The sequence below is a fragment of the Primulina huaijiensis genome, chromosome 15 (genome assembly GCF_012295235.1).
Source record: "Primulina huaijiensis isolate GDHJ02 chromosome 15, ASM1229523v2, whole genome shotgun sequence".
NCBI classification, from domain to species: domain Eukaryota; kingdom Viridiplantae; phylum Streptophyta; class Magnoliopsida; order Lamiales; family Gesneriaceae; genus Primulina; species Primulina huaijiensis.
Window position 1 is genome coordinate 15,435,929 of NC_133320.1, and position 21,897 is coordinate 15,457,825.

Genomic DNA, 21,897 nt, shown 5'->3' on the forward strand with positions numbered 1-21,897 from the left:
GAATTTCTTTTCATGCCCACTATCGCTTCAAATCTTAACGTCGATTGGTCTGACGTCATGTTCAAGACACTGGTTGCCATGGTAAAGAAAGAGAATCAGTCTCAAGGCTTTGCGGTTCAAATATGTCATCTACTGCGGTAGGAAGGAGTCCAACCGCTAGACCTGATTGAGGTTGGAAAAACAAAGTTGTTCAACTGGACAACGGTTGAAAATTAAAAAAAAAAAATTTCTTCCAACCGATGAGGATATTTTCTTTGTCAAAACAGATACAGGGATCGAATTTATGAAGAAAAAGAAGACGGTTGTAACTCCAAAGGTAACCAAGGGAAAGTTGGTTATGAAATCCAACTCTGATGAAGATTCTCAGGATAACGTCCCGGTCTCTGAAGTCTTTAAGAAGAAACGGTCAGAGAAGCCCAAAGCTGAGAAAATCAAGTTGATCAAGCACCTCTCTTCACCGTTGATCCCTCTTTCAATTCCTGCAGTCAAAGCGAGAAGTCTCAAAGAGATCCAAATCGCGAAACCGGAAATCACATCATCTTTCTCCAATGTCCCTCTCCTTCACCCTACAGATAAGGGGAAGAAAGTTTTGGTCGAAGACCCCCCCAAACCAAAGAATGTGAACAATGCCATTGTGCTCACAAGAGAAAGGTCAATGAGATTGTCCAAAATAAAATGGAACTGTTTGATAAATGCGTTGAATTCAGAAAGATCACAAAATTTGACTCCATTATTCAAACCGGAAAAATCAAAGCGGTTGCAAAACTTGAGCTTTAAATGATGGAGTGGACAGAAGCCTCTGACATTCCAACCACTCTGCTGCGACGAGAATTTCTTGAATTACAGCTGAAAGAGAGTGCTCTCTGAGCACTTATTCAACTCAAGAGGAACCATTTTGTTCCCACCAGTCCAACAGCAAGGGCTGATATGTCTGTCATCTCTCAACTTGAACTCGATGATCTATTACTCTTGCAGATTATCACTCTTAAAAGGCAGGATCTTCAATTGCCTACGAGTGGCGATAAGGGCAAGTCTGACAGTGAATTGAATCTTGATGAAGTACTGGCCCCTGAGCAAATCGCAGATCTCTCCATCTCTCAAGTACCACCAACTTCATCTACTGCAATGCTAGCCACTTCTTCTATTCCAAACGTTTCGGTTGAAAATATTGTGACCAGTGATGCGGACAACATCCTACCAACCGCTAAAATCATCATTTCAAAGGATGGTCCAGTCACTGAGACGGTCACTGTACAAAATGCACCTGGATCTCTGGATTCTCAACAAGAGATTCGTGTGCAAGACATACCCATTCAAGAGTCTGCATCAGCTGTACCTTCTCTCTCGGTGCATATCAGTCTATCTGAAGTGCATTTTATTTCTGCCGAAGAAGTTGTGCAATCTCTTTCTGACTTCGATCAGGGAACAACCCACATGGAGATCTCTTCTCCTCCAAAGTCTGAATCTGTTTTTGATTTCGCTCAAGGCATTCCCTAAGAACCATCAATATCTTCACCTGATGTAACTAAGGATGACACTGAAACTGCTGCTTTCTTGCATTGCTTATGACAAGGGAGTTGATGTCCTAGCTTCTGAAATCGATGATCCAAAGCCTTTAAAGTCAACCGAGAAAGCATCCTCTTCCCGCATGGCTTCCATCAAGGCTATAATTACTTTTTAATCGGAACTCTTCAAACCAGAGGAAGAATTTTTTGAGGAAAACGGCTAGAAGTTGATTTTGTACCTCCTGGAGCTTATGGATAAATCGATTGTCGCCTTCAACCGGAAGCGATTTGAACTTAAGAAAGCTTTTCAGTCTATGAATTCTGACCTCTCCAAGGAATTTCTTGCGATGAATAGAATTATTTCCCTCCGACAAGAACGGCACAGTTCCTCGCATATCATCATGTGCATCGAGGTTTCAGGCCAGATGTCTAGATTACAAGCACACGTTGATCAGCGGATGGATGCCCAAGGAGCTCAACTTACTGACATCATGCAGTTTCTTATGCATGGTGATGTCAAAAAAGGGGAAGAGAGAGGCAGAAGGAAGTACTGAAAGCGGAAGAGGCTCTCAGGAAAAGAGTTACAGATCGTGTCAAAACTGATGAAGCTTTGGAACAAAAACAGAATGAAGAAGAGAAGAAGAGACTAGCAGAAAAGAAGGGTTAATGCACTTGGTTTATGTAATTGTTTGTACCAGTTTTAACTCGTAACTTTATTCACTCAAAGAAATACGCTCTTTCTCTTATTATGTTTTTATGAATTTCTGTAAGTTATTGTATAGCCCTGCAGCTGGGGTTTTCTTCACAAAAATAGTGAAATTGTTAAGATATTATTATTACCCTTAAGTTTTGATGATTGACAAAATCAAAACAGCACCTAATTGTTTCAGGAAACATCCGTCAATCTATCTTGTACAACAGGAACACTTAAACCGCTTGCAGCATCTTAGCAGCTTGAAGAGTTTCAACCGTTCGAAGTTTTCCAACCGGCTACTTAAAGACTTCAACCCCTTCTTTTAAGGAGCTATTTATTGAACACTAAAAGAAAATCATTCTTTGACCAACTCAGGACATTCGGTTTTAAACTGCTACTAGTCAACCATGTCTTGCTCTAGTCCCGATAAAGATCTTCATTTATATCACTATCCCAAAATGGAAAGATTGTTCAAATATCCTACAAGTTCTAATGGAGATTACAGTTACTATAAAGAGGATATCTAACAACTCTTCAGAGGAACGAGATTCAAAGCTGCACAAGCAAAGAACATTAAATGTTTTCGCAACTGATAGTGACACATCATTTCAATGCTCTAGGTTTACGTTACATATTCTTTGTCGACCGTTGGACTGATGGCCTGTATAAATGAAGAGTTGAAGAATGCAAAGATAGATCGTTGACTTTAGCACTCTACGACATACAAGCTTTTAAACCGCTACATTGCCACATCACTAAGCTTGCATATCTGAAGATATTGAGTGCACTTAAAGTTCATCTTTTATCGCTCATTCAAGCACACACTCATCAGAAATCTATCTGATCATTCAAGGATCAATCTCATGCTACTCAAACGTACTGTTTCTTTATATCAATAACTGTTGGGTTATTTGATTTACTGAGTGGTCTGGTGAACTGAGGGTTCTTAAATATCCAGAAATGTAAAGTGATCACTAAGAGTTCCAATACAGGCAGTGTGATAAGTCTTGATTGGAGTGGGCTATTGCGACAGTTTGTAAGGCCAAAGTTTTTTAGTGGAATCATTCTTGAAAAGGAAGAAGGGGTGACGTAGGACTTTTATCTCCGAACATTCATAAAATCCTGTGTCTTTGCTTTCAGCAATCTCTTACATTTTGAACTGTTTCTTGTTAACAATTTAGCCAACCGGCTGTAGCTATCATTAAAAATTCTGAACCGTTTTTCGCACTTTTAAGTTGTTCATATTTCTAACCATTCGAGAAAAGTTTCAACCGCCTAAAAACGATTGTAAACAAATTTAAAAACATCAATTTCTTAAAGAGTTTATTCACCCCCTTCTAAACTCTTTCTCGATCCTAACACAGACTTTTCTTCCTCCTTCTTTCAACACCAGGAACAACCACATATATTTTCATAATGTTCACAGCTGAAGTCATCTGGGCTGACATAATGTCTAACATGGCTGAAAGTTAAGTGTGAACTGAATCAATTTTGAAATTCAAATTTTCATGAACTACATCCATCTTTTGAGTGAGAACTGTTGGGACATCGTATTCTCGCACCCAAGACACAGCGGAAGTTTAAAAATTTTGTTCTTGGGCGTCGTGTATTTAAAAAACATCCATAGGGTGTTTAGAATTATACCTTTACGTTCTAAACGATGGACTCCAAACTACTTCGGTTCGAGGCGGATATAGCCCTTCTTGTAAATCCCTACGATCGATTCTTCAACTTTAATCGCCTAATTAGGTCCACGATCAAAGACTGTTTTCCTCGTTTGATTTGCAGTAGAAAATTCAAACGATTTGTGCGTTGAGACTGTAGCATCCGAATTTTCAAAATCCGGAGACGGTGCAGCGACGGTGGAAGGGAATCAATTGGCCGAAATATTTCCCCAAATCCCTTTGAATTGGCCGAGAGTTTTTTCTCAAAAATTGGGAAGATTTTCTTGATTTTTACTTATTGATTCTTAAATCAATTATTATGGGTTCTCAATCCATAATTAAGAAAATGAACTTTTCCTTTTTACCAAAATTCTCTTCCAAAATTTTATGGTGGCCGTGGGTTTCTTTCAACCAAGGGAGGAAGGGAATTTTTTCCTTTTGTGTGCAAAAATTAGGTCAGTAGTTATGAGTCCTAGTGATGTATATATAGAGTGAGACTCCTAATCTAATTAGGAGTCTCTCTCCCACAAAGACTCTAATAATTTCATTATATAATAAACGCCCATATAATTAATATATAATGTATTTATTAACCTTTAATAATACATGATATAATAATATCATATACACATATTTTATATCACCATATAAAATATATACATTTATATGTATATTAAATTAAATAACTATTGTTTAATTTATAAACTTAACTCATTAGTTAATTTAAATTCTAGACTCCTCTAGAATATTTATGGGAATTTGTGTATTTTAGTAGTCACCACTACTAGCACAATCATTTAATTAGTAAATTCTAAATCCACTAAAAAATTGATTCCAAACTCATTATAACCTCGATCGACGATCCGAAAGCGCCGATGTACCAAGGATACAAATCTCGTTCATATAATGAAAATCAAAAATTTCGTAGATCAAAATTTTCACTTACCATAATGGGCAGCTGCCAGTTTTAGTGAACTCTTTCACAAAACAGGCAGTTCCACTCTCCTTTCTTATTTAGCAATCATGCTAACTTCCACTTCTTCCACCCTATGGAATCAGCTCATAAACTCTTTTATAAGCTTCATTGTTGATCTCCATCAAACTATAATCGCCAAATTCCAACTCCTTGAAATTTGACTATCTCAACGGAAACACAGAATCCGATACTTGTGTGACCTTCAATGGTTCAGGGATACAGCTAGCCGTGGGTTCACATCTCCATGTGATTCAGAATAACATTTATTCTTATTCAGGTTTACCCTAGTTAACCCCATTCTTTTCATCAAATCCTTGATCAAAAATGTCAGAACTCATTTCTGATTGCACCCATCGGATCATGATAAGAGCATCTAGTAGCATCGCCCCATGATCCCCTAGGTATCACTGATAGTGCCTACAAGAACCTTTAGTCATGGTTAGCTTACAGTACGGTCCTTTCAACACATATATCCCGATCGAATCTGCAACCATTGGTATATCGAGAATTGCATATGAATTCGATAACGATGCGATTTATCTTTGAGTACTAATAGTGTCATGTCATGTGCAACCAGGAAAACACCTTTCCCTAAAGCACATTTCTTGCTCTGGCCAGAGATTTTTTGCACTATTAACTCATCAGATCACATAGGATATCTTCACCCGTACGGTGAATCCCCGACTACAATGCATTTTCTCCTACGTATTTCGAAACTACACCCAACCTCGCCACCTGATAACCATTGATGGAGTCGGTAAATGGATCAAAGTGCATGCTAGTACGTATAGCCCCTACATTGTCCCGGGTCAAAGGACTAATGGTGTACAACCATAACTGCGGACTATTCCACTCGATAAGTGAGAACCACCTGGACAGTCTGCGGGGAGGGTTGTTCAGTGCATCATCACATGTTCACCCATCTGTGTGAATGGACATCTCCATGCCCTTGCCAATGAAACATGGCGTTTAAATCACAGATGCTAGTCTCAAGCTCGAGCGACCTTTATCCTTGTTTTAGGTGGCTGAATCGACTAGGAACCTGTTAGAATATACGGTACACTTCCTAATGAGTTTCATGATCTTACGTTGCGACGCAGACCTCATGGTACCTATTGTATATTCAAGGACTTTATCTATACAGCTTGCATGGGTATACAGATAAAGTATAATGCCATAATCGAATAAAATTGTAAAATATTATTAAAATAAAGACTGTTTTACATTAGAGTCAATAAAGCCCGAGCCACAAGTTGGCTTGCCGGGCACCTACTCTAACAATCTCCCACTTGCCCTATACCAGCTACCCATAGATTTAAGACCCATTGCTTCGCGATGCTTCTCAAACAATGGTCCTAGCAGGGGCTTCGTTAGTGGATCAGAAACGTTCTCTGCGGAGGCGACTCTCTCAACCGAAATGTCTCCTCTTCCCACAATCTCCCGGATTATGTGGAACTTCCTCAGTATATGTTTGGATCACTGATGAGACCTCGGTTCCTTTGCTTGCGCAATGGCACCGGTGTTGTCACAGTAGACCGGGACAGGATCAACTGTTTGAGGAAAGACGCCCAACTCTTGGATGAAATTTCTCATCCAAACACCCTACTTTGCTGCAGCCGATGCAGCTATGTATTCGGCCTCAGTGGTTGAATCCGCTGTGGTATCTTGCTTGGAACTATTCCAAGAGACAGCACCACCATTGAGCTTGAATACAAATCCAGAGGTCGATTTCGAACTATCCACATCTGATTGGAAGCTAGAATCAGTGTAGCCTTCCAATTTTAGTTCTCCACACCCATATACCCAGAACAAATTCTTAGTTCTTCTCAAGTACTTAAGAATGTCATTTACTGCTTTCCAATGCAGTAGATCGGGATTCGACTTATATAGGCTTGCAACACTCAGTGCATATGCAATATCAGGACGAGTAGATATCATACCATACATAATACTGCCTATGGCAGACGCATATAGAATGCGGCTCATGGTTTCTATCTCTTCATCAGTCTTAGGGCACATAGACTTGGATAGATTCACACCATGAGACATTGGGAGATATCCTCTCATGGACTCTTCCATAGATAATCTTTTCAGTATGGTATCGATATATGTGGATTGGGTGAGCCCTAGCATCCTTTTGATATATCCCTATAGATCTGTATTCCTAATACATATGATGATTCACCCATATCCTTCATGGAGAACTTACCAGCTAATCATACTTTAGCTGACTGCAACATCCCTACATCATTCTCAATTAGTAGTATGTTATCAACATAAAGCACTAGGAATGTCACTGTACTCCCACTAATCTTCTTGTATACACAAGGTTCCTCAGGATTTTTGACAAAATCAAACTCTTTGATAGGTTGTCAAATCTGAGGTTCCATCTCATTGATGTCTGTTTTAGTCCATAAATAGATCTATGAAGTTTGCATACTTTATGCTCACTTCCTACTGATGTGAATCCTTCAGGTTGAGACATGTAAATCTCTTCCTTAATCTCCCATTAAAGAACGCTGTCTTCACATCCTTCTGCCATATTTCATAGTCATACCATGCTGCTATGGCTAGCAGTATCCTAATGGACTTGAACATTGTGAGTGGAGAAAAGATTTCCTCATAGTCAACACTTTGTCTTTAAGTATATCCTTTTGCTACCAATCTAGCTTTGAAGGTCACCACCTTCCCATCCGCTCAAAGTTTCTTTTTGTAAATTCATTTGCATCCTATGAGAACAATTCTCTCAGGTAGATCTATTAATGACCATACTTGGTTCGAATACATGGAGTCCATCTCGGACTGCATGGCTTCAATCCATTTAGATGAATCGGCATCAAACAATGCTTCCTTGAAATTTCTTAGATCGCATCCAGGAATGAGCTCACCTTGGCCCTCTTCAAGAAGCAAGCTCAACCTTTTAGGTGGCCTTGAGATCCTTTCGGATCTCTTAGGAGCTTGTGTTTCTTTGATTGGCTGTCGGGGTGTGGTTCTACTATTTGTGTAATGGGTAGTTCTCAAATCTCATCGAGTTCTATCATCCGGTCTTTTCTATCTAATAGAAACTCTTTCTCCAAGAAGGTGGCATTCCTTGAAACAAACCCTTTTGTTTTACTAGGATAAATAGAAGTAGTATCCAACAGAGTAATTTGGATATCCCACAAAGTAGCACAAATTGGCTCTACTATCCAATTTGTCTCCCACTGTCTGCTTCACGTAAGCAGGGCATCCCCATATTCTTAGGTAAGAATATTTGGGCGACTTTCTCATCCATATCTCCTATGGAATTTTATTCACTGCCTTTGTATGGACTTGATTCAACAACCTTGCCGCTGTTTCAAGCGCATATCCCCAAAGAGATGGTGGCAACTTAGTGAATCTCATCATAGATCGAACCATGTCCATCTCGTCCGATTACAACGTTCTGACACACCATACAACTGGGTGTGGCAGGCGGAATTTACTATGATAGAATCTCATTCTCTTTAAGGTAGTCTTGAACCTCAGTACTCGAGTATTCTCCACCTCGATCTAATCGTAGTGTTTTAATACTTTTTCCTAACTGTTTCTTTACTTCTGCTGTGAATTCTTTGAACTTTTCAAAGGCTTCATACTTGTATTTCATCAAATACACATACCCAAACCTCGAATGGTCATCGGTAAAGGTAATGAAGTAGGAATGGCCAAATTTCATGCTAACACTTAGCGGGCCACACATATCAGTATGAATCAAATCAAACAGATCATGTTCACGTTTTACTTTCCCTAGGAAAGGAGCCTTGGTCATTTTTCCTTTCAGACAGGACTCACACGACTCTTAGAGAGTTTATGTCTGACGAGTCAAACAAGCCCTCTCCCACTAGCTTGTGGATCCTTCCTCGGGAAATATGTCCTAGCCCAACGTGCCACAAATGTGCTTGGTTTAGACTATCTTGTTTACTTTTGGTTGTTGTTGAAATTGTATTTACTTGGACATTCACTTATCATTGCCAAAACATTTTTGGCCCAAAATAATTTCTTATGTCCAGACTTTTTGCAGTGTAGAAAATATGTTCTGACTTATCGGACTTTGTCAAATTCAAGGCCCACCACCTTCTCAATAGACCCAATCATACTTACACCATGCTCATTGGCAAGAGCCTCATCTTGCATGCGTGTAGTCATATGTTCCTTGAAAGTGGTGTGCATCATTATGCGAGTTTCATTCACTCTGCAACTCTTGCATGCATATTCGAATGTCAGCACCATTCAATATTTCCTTAAAACTGTCTCTACTGTTCATTTGACGTAGAAGTGAGCATATTACACTTTAGCTTGCATACTATGGTCCCACCATCTTGCACGCTTTGTCAGTTCAGCAAAACTGACATTAGTGTGTATGCTCTCCGAACTTAGAACAATTTTCCCTGCTAATCTTGAAGATTAGTGTTTGGTTAGCTTGTTTTAATAATTGAAATGGATCGCGTGACGAAATCATAAATATACTGATATGGAAACAGAATAAAAGTTACTGACTATTTTAAAATATTTTGTAAGACGTAAAATATGGACTTTTGTTTTTACGAATCGCATCCCACTATTTTGACATTTTCACCACCCTCTGATGAAAAACGAGAAATCCAATTTCCTTAGTAAGTACGAAGGCCCAATTGCGAAATTATGATCACGAATAATATCAGCCAATCATAACTTCCAAAAGGTTGAGCCCAATTGCAACCCCTTGCAACCCTTACGTAATTTTGCCTCACGTTTGAGAAGGGTCCAATAATATGATCCCCTTTCTCTTCACGTGTCGAGCCCGGCCCATCAATGTTGAACCTTAATGGAAGGTTGCCATGAGATCCCCCAATAATATGAGCCGAAGTCATGGGAGTTTCACGTAGTTGACATCAAATATGTCAGTGGAAGTCACAGCTTTCCGGCGTCCAGGCCTCCCCAATAATATGAGCCAGACACTGATCGCGGGTAGCGTTCATCATGCAACCACCGTTGATGGAAGGCAAGGAATTATTAAACTTTCTTTTAATTATCCTTTTAATGGGCTTGATTTAAATTTTGGATCTCATCCAAAATGAGGGATTTTAATTTTTAAAAATTTGTCTCATCATTAGTTTTAAAACTCGTGCCATGAGTGTTTGTATGATTGCCGGATTCATGCAACTCTTGTTATTATTATATAATAACGCACATACTGATTATTTATAATATATCACATACATCATAAATATTAATAAAGGATGATCGATAACCGAGAGCTAATTGATCCGTACGAGCCACATACGGATCTATGTCCATAACCTAGGTAAATGCAGGGATGCAAATGCAATATTACATAAGCTTCCAATATTTTACATGTCTTCGATCTTCAAAACTCCTTCCGAGGATCGGGCCCACCGTCTTCAAATCTTGATCTCCCACTAATTCTAATATTTACATTAAATATCCATGGCACATTGGGATACAAATTTGGGGGGTGGGAACGGACCATAAACCAGGTCCACTTTTAATTATCAATAATCAAAAATTACAACACATAAAATATCCTAACATACACCTAGCAAATTGGTCATGGCTCTCGATCATCTTTTTAACATATAATATCATATATTATATAAATCCGATAATATCACATAATATCAATAAATCGTGTATCTCGTAAATTATCACTAACCGCCATAATTATCAAATTAAATAAACACTTTATTTAATTTCAAATAATTAAATTTCTTGTAAAACACTTTTACCATAAATAATTAAAATCATTTATTTTGTAAGAAATTGATTTTATAAAAATTATTGTAGAGGTAAAATCGTCCGTATTTTCATAAAATATCAATTTAAGCCAAAATTTTAAAAAATCAGAAAATCTCCCCAAGGCCCGAACAATTCAAGCCCACAACCCAGCGCGGGGCCCGAGACGTTCCTTGGCACCCGCCCGCCCGCTGCCCGATCCGATCGACCGCTACCCTGCGCGCCTGTGCGCTGGCCGCCCGCCGTGCCGCGCCACGCGCGCGCGTTGTGTGCCCGCCGCGCGGCGCCTGCGCGAGCGTCTGCCCGGAACAGTTCCAGGCAGACCCAAAATTTTTTTTTTTTTTCAAAAACAGATTTTTCAGAAATAATTTTAGGGGCGTTTTTCATAAAAATTCTTATGCGGTTAAAAATAATAAACTCAACACAATTTAATTAAAACAAACGATTGAGAATAACCTGGCTCTGACACCACTGTTGGTACATCGTATTCTCGCACCCAAGACGGAGCGGAAGTTTAAAAATTTTGTTCTTGGGCGTCGTATGTTTAAAAAACATCCATAGGGTGTTTAGAATTATACCTTTGCGTTCTAAACGCAGGACTCCAAACTATTCCGGTTTGAGGCGAATATAGCCCTTCTTGTAAATCTCTACGAACGATTTTTCAACTTTAATCTCCTAATTAGGTCCACGATCGAAGACTGTTTTCCTCGTTTGATTTGCACTAGAAAATCCAAACGATTTGTGCGTTGAGACTGTAGCATTCGAATTTCCCAAATCCGTAAACGGCAGCGCGACGGTGGAAGGGAATCACTTGGCCAAAATATTTCCCCAAATCCCTTTGAATTGGCCGAGAGTTTTTTCTCAAAAGTTGGGAAGATTTTCTTGATTTTTACTTATTGATTCTTAAATCAATCATTATAGATTCTCAATCCATAATTAAGAAAATCAACTTTTCCTTTTTACCAAAATTCACTTCCAAAATTTTATGGTGGCCGTGGGTTTCTTTCAACCAAGGGAGGAAGGGAATTTTTTCCTTTTGTGTGCAAAAATTAGGTTAGTAGTTATGAGTCATAGTGATGTATATATAAAGTGAGACTCCTAATCTAATTAGGAGTCTCTCTCCCACAAGAATTCTAAAAATTTCATTATATAATAAACTCTCATATAATTAATATATAATGTATTTATTAACCTTTAATAATACATGATATAATAATATTATATACACATATTTTATATCACCATATAAAATATATACATATATATGTCTATTAAATTAAATAACTATTATTTAATTTATAAACTTAACTCATTGGTTAATTTAAATTTTAGACTCCTCTAGAATATTTATGGGAATTTGTGCATTTTAATAGTCACCACTACTAGCACAATCATTTAATTAGTAAATTATAAATCCACTAAAAAATTGATTCCAAACTCATTATAACCCCGATCGACGATCCGAAAGCGTCGATGTACCAAGGATACAAATCTCGTTCATATAATGAAAATCGAAAATTTCGAAGATCAAAATTTTCACTTACCATAATGGGCAGCTGCCAGTTTTAGTGAACTCCTTCACAAAACAGACAGTTCCACTCTTCTTCCTTATTTAACAATCATGCTAACTTTCACTTCTTCCATCCTATGGAATCAGCTCATAAACTCCTTTATAAGCTTCATTGTTGATCTCCATGAAACTATAATCGCCAAATTCCAACTCCTTGAAATTTGACTATCTCAACGGGAACACAGAATCCGATACTTGTGTGACCCTCAATGGTTCAGGGATAAAGCTAGCCTTGGTTTCACATCTCCATGTGATTCAGAATAACATTTATTCTTATTCGAGTTTACCCTAGTTAACCCCATTTTTTTCATCAACTCCTTGATCAAGAAAGTCAGAACTCATTTCTGATTGCACCCATCGGATCATAGTAAGAGCGTCTAGTAGCATCGCCCCATGATCCCCTAGGTATCACTGATAGTGCCTACAAGAACCTTTAGTCATGGTTAGCGTACAGTACGGTCCTTTCAACACATATATCCCGATCGAATCTGCAACCATTGGTATATCGAGAGTTGAATATTAATTTGATAACGATTCGATTTATCTTTGAGTACTAATAGTGTCATGGCATGTGCAACCAGGAAAACACCTTTCTCTAAAGCACATTTCTTGCTCTGGCCAGAGACTCCTTGCACTATTAACTCATCAGATCACATAGGATATCTTCACCCGTAGGCAAACGGTGAATCCCCGACTACAATGCATTTACTCCTACGTATTTCGAAACTACACCCAACCTCGCCACATGATGACCCCCAATGAAGTCGGTAAACGGATCACAGTGCATGCTAGTACGTATAGCCCCTACATTGTCCCGGGTCAAAGGACTAATGGTGTACAACCATAACTGCGGACTATTCCACTCGATAAGTGAGAACCACTTGGACAGTCCGCGGGGAGGGTTGTTCAGTTCATCATCACATGATCACCTATCTATGTGAATAGACATCTCCATGCCCTTGCCAATTAAACATGGTGTTTAATTCACAGATGCTAGTCTTAAGCTCGAGCGACCTTTATCCTTGTTTTAGGCGGCTGAATCAACTAGGAACCTGTTTAGAATATACGGTACACTTCCTAATGAGTTTCATGATCTTACGTTGCGACGCAGACCTCATGGTACCTATTGTATATTCAAGGACTTTATCTATGCAGCTCGCATGGGTATACAGATAAAGTATAATGCCATAATCGAATAAAATCGTAAAATATTATTAAAATAAAGATTGTTTTACATTAGAGTCAATAAAGCCCGAGCCACAAATTGGCTTGCCGGGCACCTACTCTAACAAGAATATCATGAGAACTTGATAGTTCTGACACTGAAGCACAGTTCTTTATGATGGAGTCTAGTTGGATGAACAAGGAGTGGACATCTTTGGATAGATTCTTGAGATCCTTGACCAGATTGTCTTTGAAGTTTTCGATATCAACATCAGTTAGCTTCTGACCTATCTCGACTTGTGAAAAAAGAGCATTTTACTAATCAGATTTGAGAGGACGTTGTCCATTGGAAGATCATCTCCTATCTCTAATTCTAGTGATTCAACAATGAAATTTTAGTGCCCAAAAATCAGTACACGTAAACCGAATGCATAATTAAATTGATTTAAAAAATTAAATGATGAATTCAACATGTTTAATTTATTTTAAATAGTTATATGTTTATTTTTATGAGATTTAAATGTATTTCTTGAGTTTGAGTTTTTCAGGCGAATATTCGATGTTTGTCCGGGGATAGAAAACCGGAGACGATTAAGACGATAAAATTAAATGTTATATTTTATTTTAAGTTAAGAATTTATTTATTAATTATTTATGAAATATAGCATTTTAAGGTCAAATTTAATTAATTAGATGAATTAAAATATTTTAAGCATTTTATTTGCAATTTTCTAAAATTAGGAGTTAATTCTTTAACTTATGGTTTATTATTTTTTAAATTTTGTGGGCTTAATTATTTAGCCTAATTAGTAGTTTATCCATTTAATTAATTTAATTAAAATTTTAAAAAAAAAAGAAGAAGAAGAAGGAGAAGCCTCTAAAACTCACGCACAAACACACACACACACACACTTTTACACACACTAAAAAACTTAATAACCTAGGGTTCAGGCCTCCCTTTCCAGCAGCCATCATTCTCAAAATTTACCTACATGTTTCTTGAGATTTTCGCAATTTTTTAACAAGGAAAACGTGTAGCAATCGTCCTCCAATCATCATCTTCGTTCCCTCGTGCCGGTATTCGTTTATTCGAGCGTTTAGACGTAAAGGCATGTATAATCTTTCATTTTTCGGCATCGATCTTGTCATAGTAAATATTTTGATGCATATTGTGTGTAAAAAACCATATATGTTATGCAAAGTTTGAGCGATGATGCTTGGAACGATTTTGGAACAACTTTTAGATCTCAAAAACTGAATCTGTTGTCATTTCGAATCATGCGAATTTTCGATCGGTTTTCTGGAAATGCTTTCAACATATGATTTGTAGTACTTTGTGTTATATTCGATTCGATAGCAAATTCGTAATTTTCTAAAAATAAAAGAGGGAGATATGATTTTTAACGTAAATTCGCACAAGATACGAAATTTCTGTGTCGCAAAACCCGCCACCCTTGTTATTTCAAATTCTGCGACTTATAGGTTGGTTTTCTGGAAATTTTTTTCAACATATGATTTGTAGTACTCTGTGTATCTTCGATTCGATAGCAAATTCGTAATTTTATGATAAGAAACGAGAGAGATGTGATTTTTATTATAAAATCGCACAAGCTGTGAAATTTATGTGTCACAAAACCCGTCACCTTCTGTTATTTCGAATTCTGCGACTCATAGGTTGGTTTTCTGGAAATGTTTTCAACATATGATTTGTAATACTCTGTGTTAAATTCGACTTGATAGCAAATTAGTAAATTTATGATGAGAAACGAGGAAGATATGATTTTTATCGTAAATTCGCACAAGCTGTGAAATTTCTGTGTCACAAAACCCGTTACCCTCTGTTATTTCGAATTCTGAGACTTATAGGTTGGTTTTCTAGAAATATTTTCAACATATGATTTGTAGTACTCTGTGTTATTTTTTATTTTATAGCAAATTCATAATTGTATAATAAAAAATGAGATAGATATGATTTTTTTCATAAAACCGCTTAAGTTGTGAATATTTGTGCATGTTCGTCATGTTTTCGTTGGGATCTCCTATATCTTTGCTGTTGTGGTTAGGCCAGCGTGTCCGGAGTGTTTCAACGAAGCCCTTGACGTTTTTAATTATGTTCGACGTGCAAAAAAAATATTTTATGTTGTTAAGGTATGCGGTCTTGTGACCAATTATGTTACGGGTTTGGAAGCCGGAGAACGTTTCCCCGGACCTCTCCACCCCAGTAAAGCATGATCGAGTTTTGATTAGGATTGAGAAGCGGTAAAGCATGACCAGGGACCAATCCACCTGGTAAAGCATGACCGGGGATCTTATGTATGTGGGAGTGGACGTTCGGTCGAAAGGCTATGATGATCCTTGCCCGTCCAGTACTGTGGTTTAGTCTGATCAGGCGCATTATGTTATGGGTCACTTGCTTTGAAACATATCTCTACGCAAAAATGATGATGATTATGCATGTTTAAGTATTTATGATGCAAGCACGTTTATGAAATGATGGCACGTCTATGTTTATGTAAGTATGTTCAGAGTTTAAGTATGTATGTGCTCCTTTAAAATGCATGTGGTTTTATTATGTATTACTTGATATTCTCAGTTTATACATGTTGAGTCTTTAGACTCACTAGACTTGATCGATGCAGGTGAGGACGAGTACGAAGAGGCGAGAGGTGGGGACCAATGAGTTGTCTCGGACTGTGCGGAGGCCTAACCCGAGGACCGCTTAAGTTTTCAAGAATTTTATGCATGTTAAATTCATTTACTCTGATTTTAATGAAATTACTTCATGTTGTTTAAACAAGTACTTTTTGCAAACTCGTTTTGATTGTGACATTGATGACACAGAAATAGTTTGTACTCGTTTATATTTCAAATATTTAGTCAAGCATTTTATTTATATTACATTTTGAAAGATTATTAATTATTTAAGAAAAAATTTTATTTTCCGCAAATTTTACGTAGTTTTAAAGTACGGTACGTTGCATATGCGCTTTGGGATCGGGAAAGATGATCAACTAGATGCTTGGTCTAGCAACATCAACTAACTCAACTTCTTCAACAACTTCAGTTATAGTTTCCTGAATTACCGTATGGTTCGCTGCTGCAACTGAATCTTCAACTATTGGAGGGTTCGAAGCCAAATGGTTCCTCATAGATGCAGACATGAAAAATGTTTCTGGAACTTCAACTGAAGGAATATGAACTTATACTGACTTCACCACTTCAGAATCATATACAATATGTGTAGACCCCAAAATCAGTACACGTAAAACCCATGTATTTATTAATTTGTTAAATCATTTATATAATTTTAAAATGATTTTTAATGATGCATGATTTATGATTTGCATTATTTTTAAATAATTACATATTTATTTGATGCACGTCAAAATATTTTCTTGAGTTTTATGTTTCAGGAGAATATTCGATGCGGGATCGGGAAAGAGACGGGTGACGATTTAGGCGATTTATGAAAATGCGGTATTTTATTTCAAGTCAAAGAGTTTGATATTTTAAATGATTTATGGAATTTTAAATTATTAATTTTAAGTTCATCACTGTTGCATTGTGATTTCATGATTATCCTCTTGATTTACGCCGCCTAACTCAAGTTATTCGCATTCTTACTGTTCTGCAAACCCTCGAAAAATTACATCTGTGATTTCTCTTTGCCCTCTGAAATTTCACTCTACTGTCATCACTTAACCTTCGATTTACAATCAATGACAGGTATGGGCTTTGATCCTCATGATATTCGGAGTGAGATGGGACGCAAGGAAGATGTTGATTCTACAGGCGCAACATCTGCCACAACAACCACAGACACTACCCATGTCGAACCATCCTTGGCTTTAATTCATGTTGCCGCTCAACCTGAACCCTGATAAGTGCAATTTATTGTACTTTTATTACTTGTTTTTAACTTAGAATTTTGTGATTCTTGAGCAGGTTTTATATGATTTGTTGTTGTTTTTGTTGTTGTAGTTTGGAAGCTTAGAATGAGAAAGTGGAGTAGTAAAAGTGTTGAATTGGAAAGTGCAAAAGATGAAAATTTCCGAGAATAAACCGCACCCGCGCTATAAATGGCACCGTACCCGCGGTCCATGAAAAGCAATTTCAGAAATTTCTGCCGAAGCAGTACCGCACCCGCGGTCCATGTTGCACCGCACCCGCGGTCTTAGTAGCTTGGAGATTAAAGTTTCCCCGAAACAAGACCGCACCCGCGGTCTTTGTTATAGCGCACCCGCGGTCGTTGACAGACAAAGTCCGGAAAATGCTGATTTTTGGTGTGCTGCGCATGGGAGTTGAGGACTTTTGTGTTTTTGCGTGCAAAGACTTGCCTAGGACTATTAAAGGCTTCTATTATTGACTATCTAGAGGAGGAAGGAAGCAAAGGAGAGGAGAGGAGGCTACAAAGAAGTTCAAAGCTCAAATTCATCATTCTTAGGAGATTTCTTGCACACTTTGGAGAGAAATAACCTGCACTCCACACTCTTGTTCTAAGTTCTTCTTTCTTTTNGTTATAGCGCACCCGCGGTCGTTGACAGACAAAGTCCGGAAAATGCTGATTTTTGGTGTGCTGCGCATGGGAGTTGAGGACTTTTGTGTTTTTGCGTGCAAAGACTTTCCTAGGACTATTAAAGGCTTCTATTATTGACTATCTAGAGAAGGAAGGAAGCAAAGGAGAGGAGAGGAGGCTACAAAGAAGTTCAAAGCTCAAATTCATCATTCTTAGGAGATTTCTTGCACACTTTGGAGAGAAATAACCTGCACTCCACACTCTTGTTCTAAGTTCTTCTTTCTTTATTTTTATTTGATATGTCTTGTTTAAGATTCATGTGTTGTTGTGTTGTTTGTATTATTATTATGAACTAATTCTTGTGTCTAGAGGAAAGATGGAACAAAACTAGAAACCATGTGTTGGGATTTATGAATTATGCTATATAAGTTTTCGTTATTGTTCATTTGTATTTTTCCAATCTTAACGCTTTCATTTTACTGGCCATATCTTGAATGATTCTTATGTTTATAAGTTATCACTTGGAAAAGGGATTTTATAAACAAGAAAGGGAAAAATACATCGATGGTATTTATAGAGTTCGGGAGGACATATATTGCTATTGAAGCCATTAAGAGAAATTAGTGCTTATTGTGTTATTTAATTTTAGATTGTTGACGGAGACGTTACAATCTTTTGTTAGATAATTAGTATCTACTTAGCAATCGGAAGATGGAGTAGAGAATTTAGAATTCTTGGCTAATGAATAAGAATGACATTTATAATATCGCTACACAAAATAACACATGGTGGATAGTTGCGTGAAATCGGCCCTCTAGATCTTTTATTCTATTGTTATTTGCACAAGTTTGTTGTGATATTTTATTTAAATCTTTTTTCAATTTAGTTATTCTCACAAACAAATCATTTGATCGATTTTTCTAAATAAAATTGAGACTATTTTAATTACAAGCATTAATATACATTTATATATATACTCCTCGTGGGATCGACACTTGTACTCAAAAAAATACATTTTATTATAACTTGACGTTGTGCACTTGCAAGCAATTAAGAAAACATGCAACAAGTTTTTGGCGCCGTTGCCGGGGAGTATTTATTTTAAATTTATATTAGTATTGTTACCAATTGGTCTTGATTTTAATTTAGAGCTGTGTTTTTTTGATTATATTAAACATTGATTTGTTTTTATTTTTGTTTGATAGTGCATGCGAAGATCTCAAAATCTTGACTTGCTTATCTTTGATCCTGAGATCGAAAGAACTGCAAGAAGTTTAAGAAAGGCAAGAAGAGAAGAGATTCAAGCAATGGCTGACAACAGAGATAATGAAAACCCACCCCCTGCAATACCCATCAGAGATCATTTTAGGCCAGTACTAAATGCTCATTATTCGGGCATAGCACGAGGGACTATTAATGCATACAACTTTGAGCTCAAACCTGCATTGATAAACATGGTTCTACAGAATCAGTTTGGGGGAGCCGCACTTGCAGATCCTCATCTACATCTCAGAACATTCCTTGAAATTACTGACACGGTAAAAATAAATGGTGTTTCTGATGATATAATTCGATTGCGTTTGTTTCCTTTTTCTCTTAGGGATCAAGCAAGAGGATGGCTCTAATCGCTTCCTTTGGGGAGTATCACTACATGGCAGGAGTTAGCAACCAAGTTTCTTGCTAAATATTTTCCACCTGCAAAGTCTGCACAGTTGAAAATTGAGATAAGCACTTTTAGGCAGAATGACTTTGAGCAATTATACGAGGCATGGGAACGGTATAAGGAGTTGTTAAGGAGGTGTCCAAACCATGGTTTTGAAGATTGGGTACAGATTGAATTGTTTTACAATGGTTCGAATGGACAAACAAGAGGCACTGTCGATGCAGCAGCTGGTGGCACGATATTTGCAAAATCACCTGCTCAAGCATATGATTTGCTTGAACAGATGACCATTAACAGTTATCAGTGGTCGTCTGAGAGGTCGGGAGTAAAGAAGCAAGCTGGAATTTATGCCATAGATCCTATTACATCACTCACCGCTCAAGTTTCAGCTTTAACAACTCAAATTGCAGCTATGAATAAGGCTAGTACATCAGAGGTTGAAAATGCATCGGTTGTTACTGAAGAACCACATATTCCTGATAAAGCTCATTATATCAACAATAGGAATTTTGGTGGCTACGGAGGATATCGAGGTAACCCTCCCCCTAACACTTATCATCCTGGCTTGAAAAATCATGAAAATTTTTCTTATGCAAACAATAAGAATGTGTTGAATCCTCCCCCGGGGTTCAATACATCAAAAGGGGGGGGAAAGCCTTCGTTTGAGGATTTGGTAGGTACATTTGTGGCTGAATCTGGGAAGAGGATGGCTTGAACTGAGTCTCGGCTTGATAGCATGGAGACTCACATAGGAAACATGGGTGCTACAATGAAATCTTTGGAGACGCAAATTGGATAGTTGGCTAATGCTTTAAGAGTTCAGAACAGGGGTCAATTTCCGAGTAATACGGAAGTTAATCCAAAAGAGTTGTGCAAGGCAGTCACTTTGAGGAGCGGAAAAGAATTGGAGGTTCAAAGTCCCAAGAAGATGGTGGAAAGTGAGATGTCAGTGGAAGATGTTGAGTTTGAGGTTATAACAGAGAAGAAAGTTGAGGACTCTAAGACAAAAGTTGTACAACCTCCTGCATTTAAGCCTACCATTCCATACCCTCAGAGGTTCAAAAAGAAGAGTTTAGATGATCAATTTGCAAAATTCCTTGAAATATTTAAGAAGATACACATCAATATACCATTTGCTGATGCATTGGAGCAAATGCCCAACTATGCTAAGTTCATTAAAGATGTGATGTCTAAAAAGAGGAAGCTGCAAGAGTTTGAGACTGTGAAGCTTACTGAGGAGTGCAGTGCCATCCTACAAAAGAAACTACCACAAAAATTGAAAGATCCAGGGAGTTTTACTATTCCTTGTTTTATTGGTGGTTCTCATTGAAGTAAAGCTTTATGTGATTTAGGAGCAAGTATTAATTTGATGCTATTTTTTATTTTTAGGAAATTGGAGCTTGGAGAAGTTAAACCAACTACTATCACCCTACAGCTTGCAGACAGAAGTCTTAAGTATCCAAGTGGGATCGTCGAGGATGTATTGGTAAAAGTGGATAAGTTTATTTTTCCTGCAGACTTTGTGATTCTAGATTTGGAAGAGGATAATGATGCTCTATTAATCCTTGGGAGACCGTTCCTGGCAACTGGAAGGGCATTGATAGATGTGCATAAGGGTGAACTCACCTTGAGAGTTGGTGGAGAAGAAGTCATTTTCAATATCTATCATGCCATGAATGGATCAAATGAGGTAAGTACTTGTAAAAGGATTGATGTTATAAACTCATGTGTATCCTTTGACGGTGCAGGAACTAGGGACCCTTTGGAGAGTTGCTTGGTTGGAACTGCTGAAGCTGTTAGTGAAGACGACTGGGAAGTGAAAGAGCAACTGGGGGCTCTTGAAGTATTGCATAAAGAAAAGAAAACGAATGTGTTGATTCAGGAGTTGAACGTCGACGAGAAAATAGAGGTAATATCACCCTCTCCTGATTTGAAGGAACTGCCAAGCCACCTATGTTATGCATTCTTAGTAGAGAAGTCGACATATCCGGTAATCATATCTTCCTCCCTTACTATTGATGAAAAAGATAAATTATTGACAGTATTGAGGGAATATAAAATTGCCTTGGGATGGTCGATTTCTGATATTAGGGGAATTAGCCCCACTATATGCATGCATAAAATTTTAATGGAGGAGTCATATACTCCTTATGTGGACCATCAGAGGAGATTAAATCCGGCAATGAAAGAAGTAGTGAAAAATGAGGTGCTTAAATTGTTGAATGCTGGTGTGATATATGCTATTTCTGATAGCAGTTGGGTGTCTCCTGTACAAGTTGTACCGAAAAAGGGTGGAATAACTGTGGTTAAAAATGAACATGATGAACTGATATCTACTCGTACTGTAACTGGTTGGCGAGTTTGTATGGATTATAGAAAATTGAACAATGCCAC

General features: G+C 37.7%; 1 protein-coding gene across 1 annotated transcript; it reads left to right on the forward strand.

Annotated features, from left to right (window-relative positions):
- The first annotated feature begins 1,531 nt into the window (after positions 1-1,531).
- On the forward strand, positions 1,532-20,833 carry LOC140959334 (uncharacterized). The gene is made up of 4 exons (XM_073417192.1): positions 1,532-1,663; positions 19,046-19,378; positions 19,499-20,176; positions 20,303-20,833. The coding sequence occupies exons 1-4, from the start codon at positions 1,532-1,534 to the stop codon at positions 20,831-20,833; spliced, it is 1,674 nt and encodes a 557-aa protein (XP_073273293.1).
- The last annotated feature ends 1,064 nt before the right edge of the window (positions 20,834-21,897 follow it).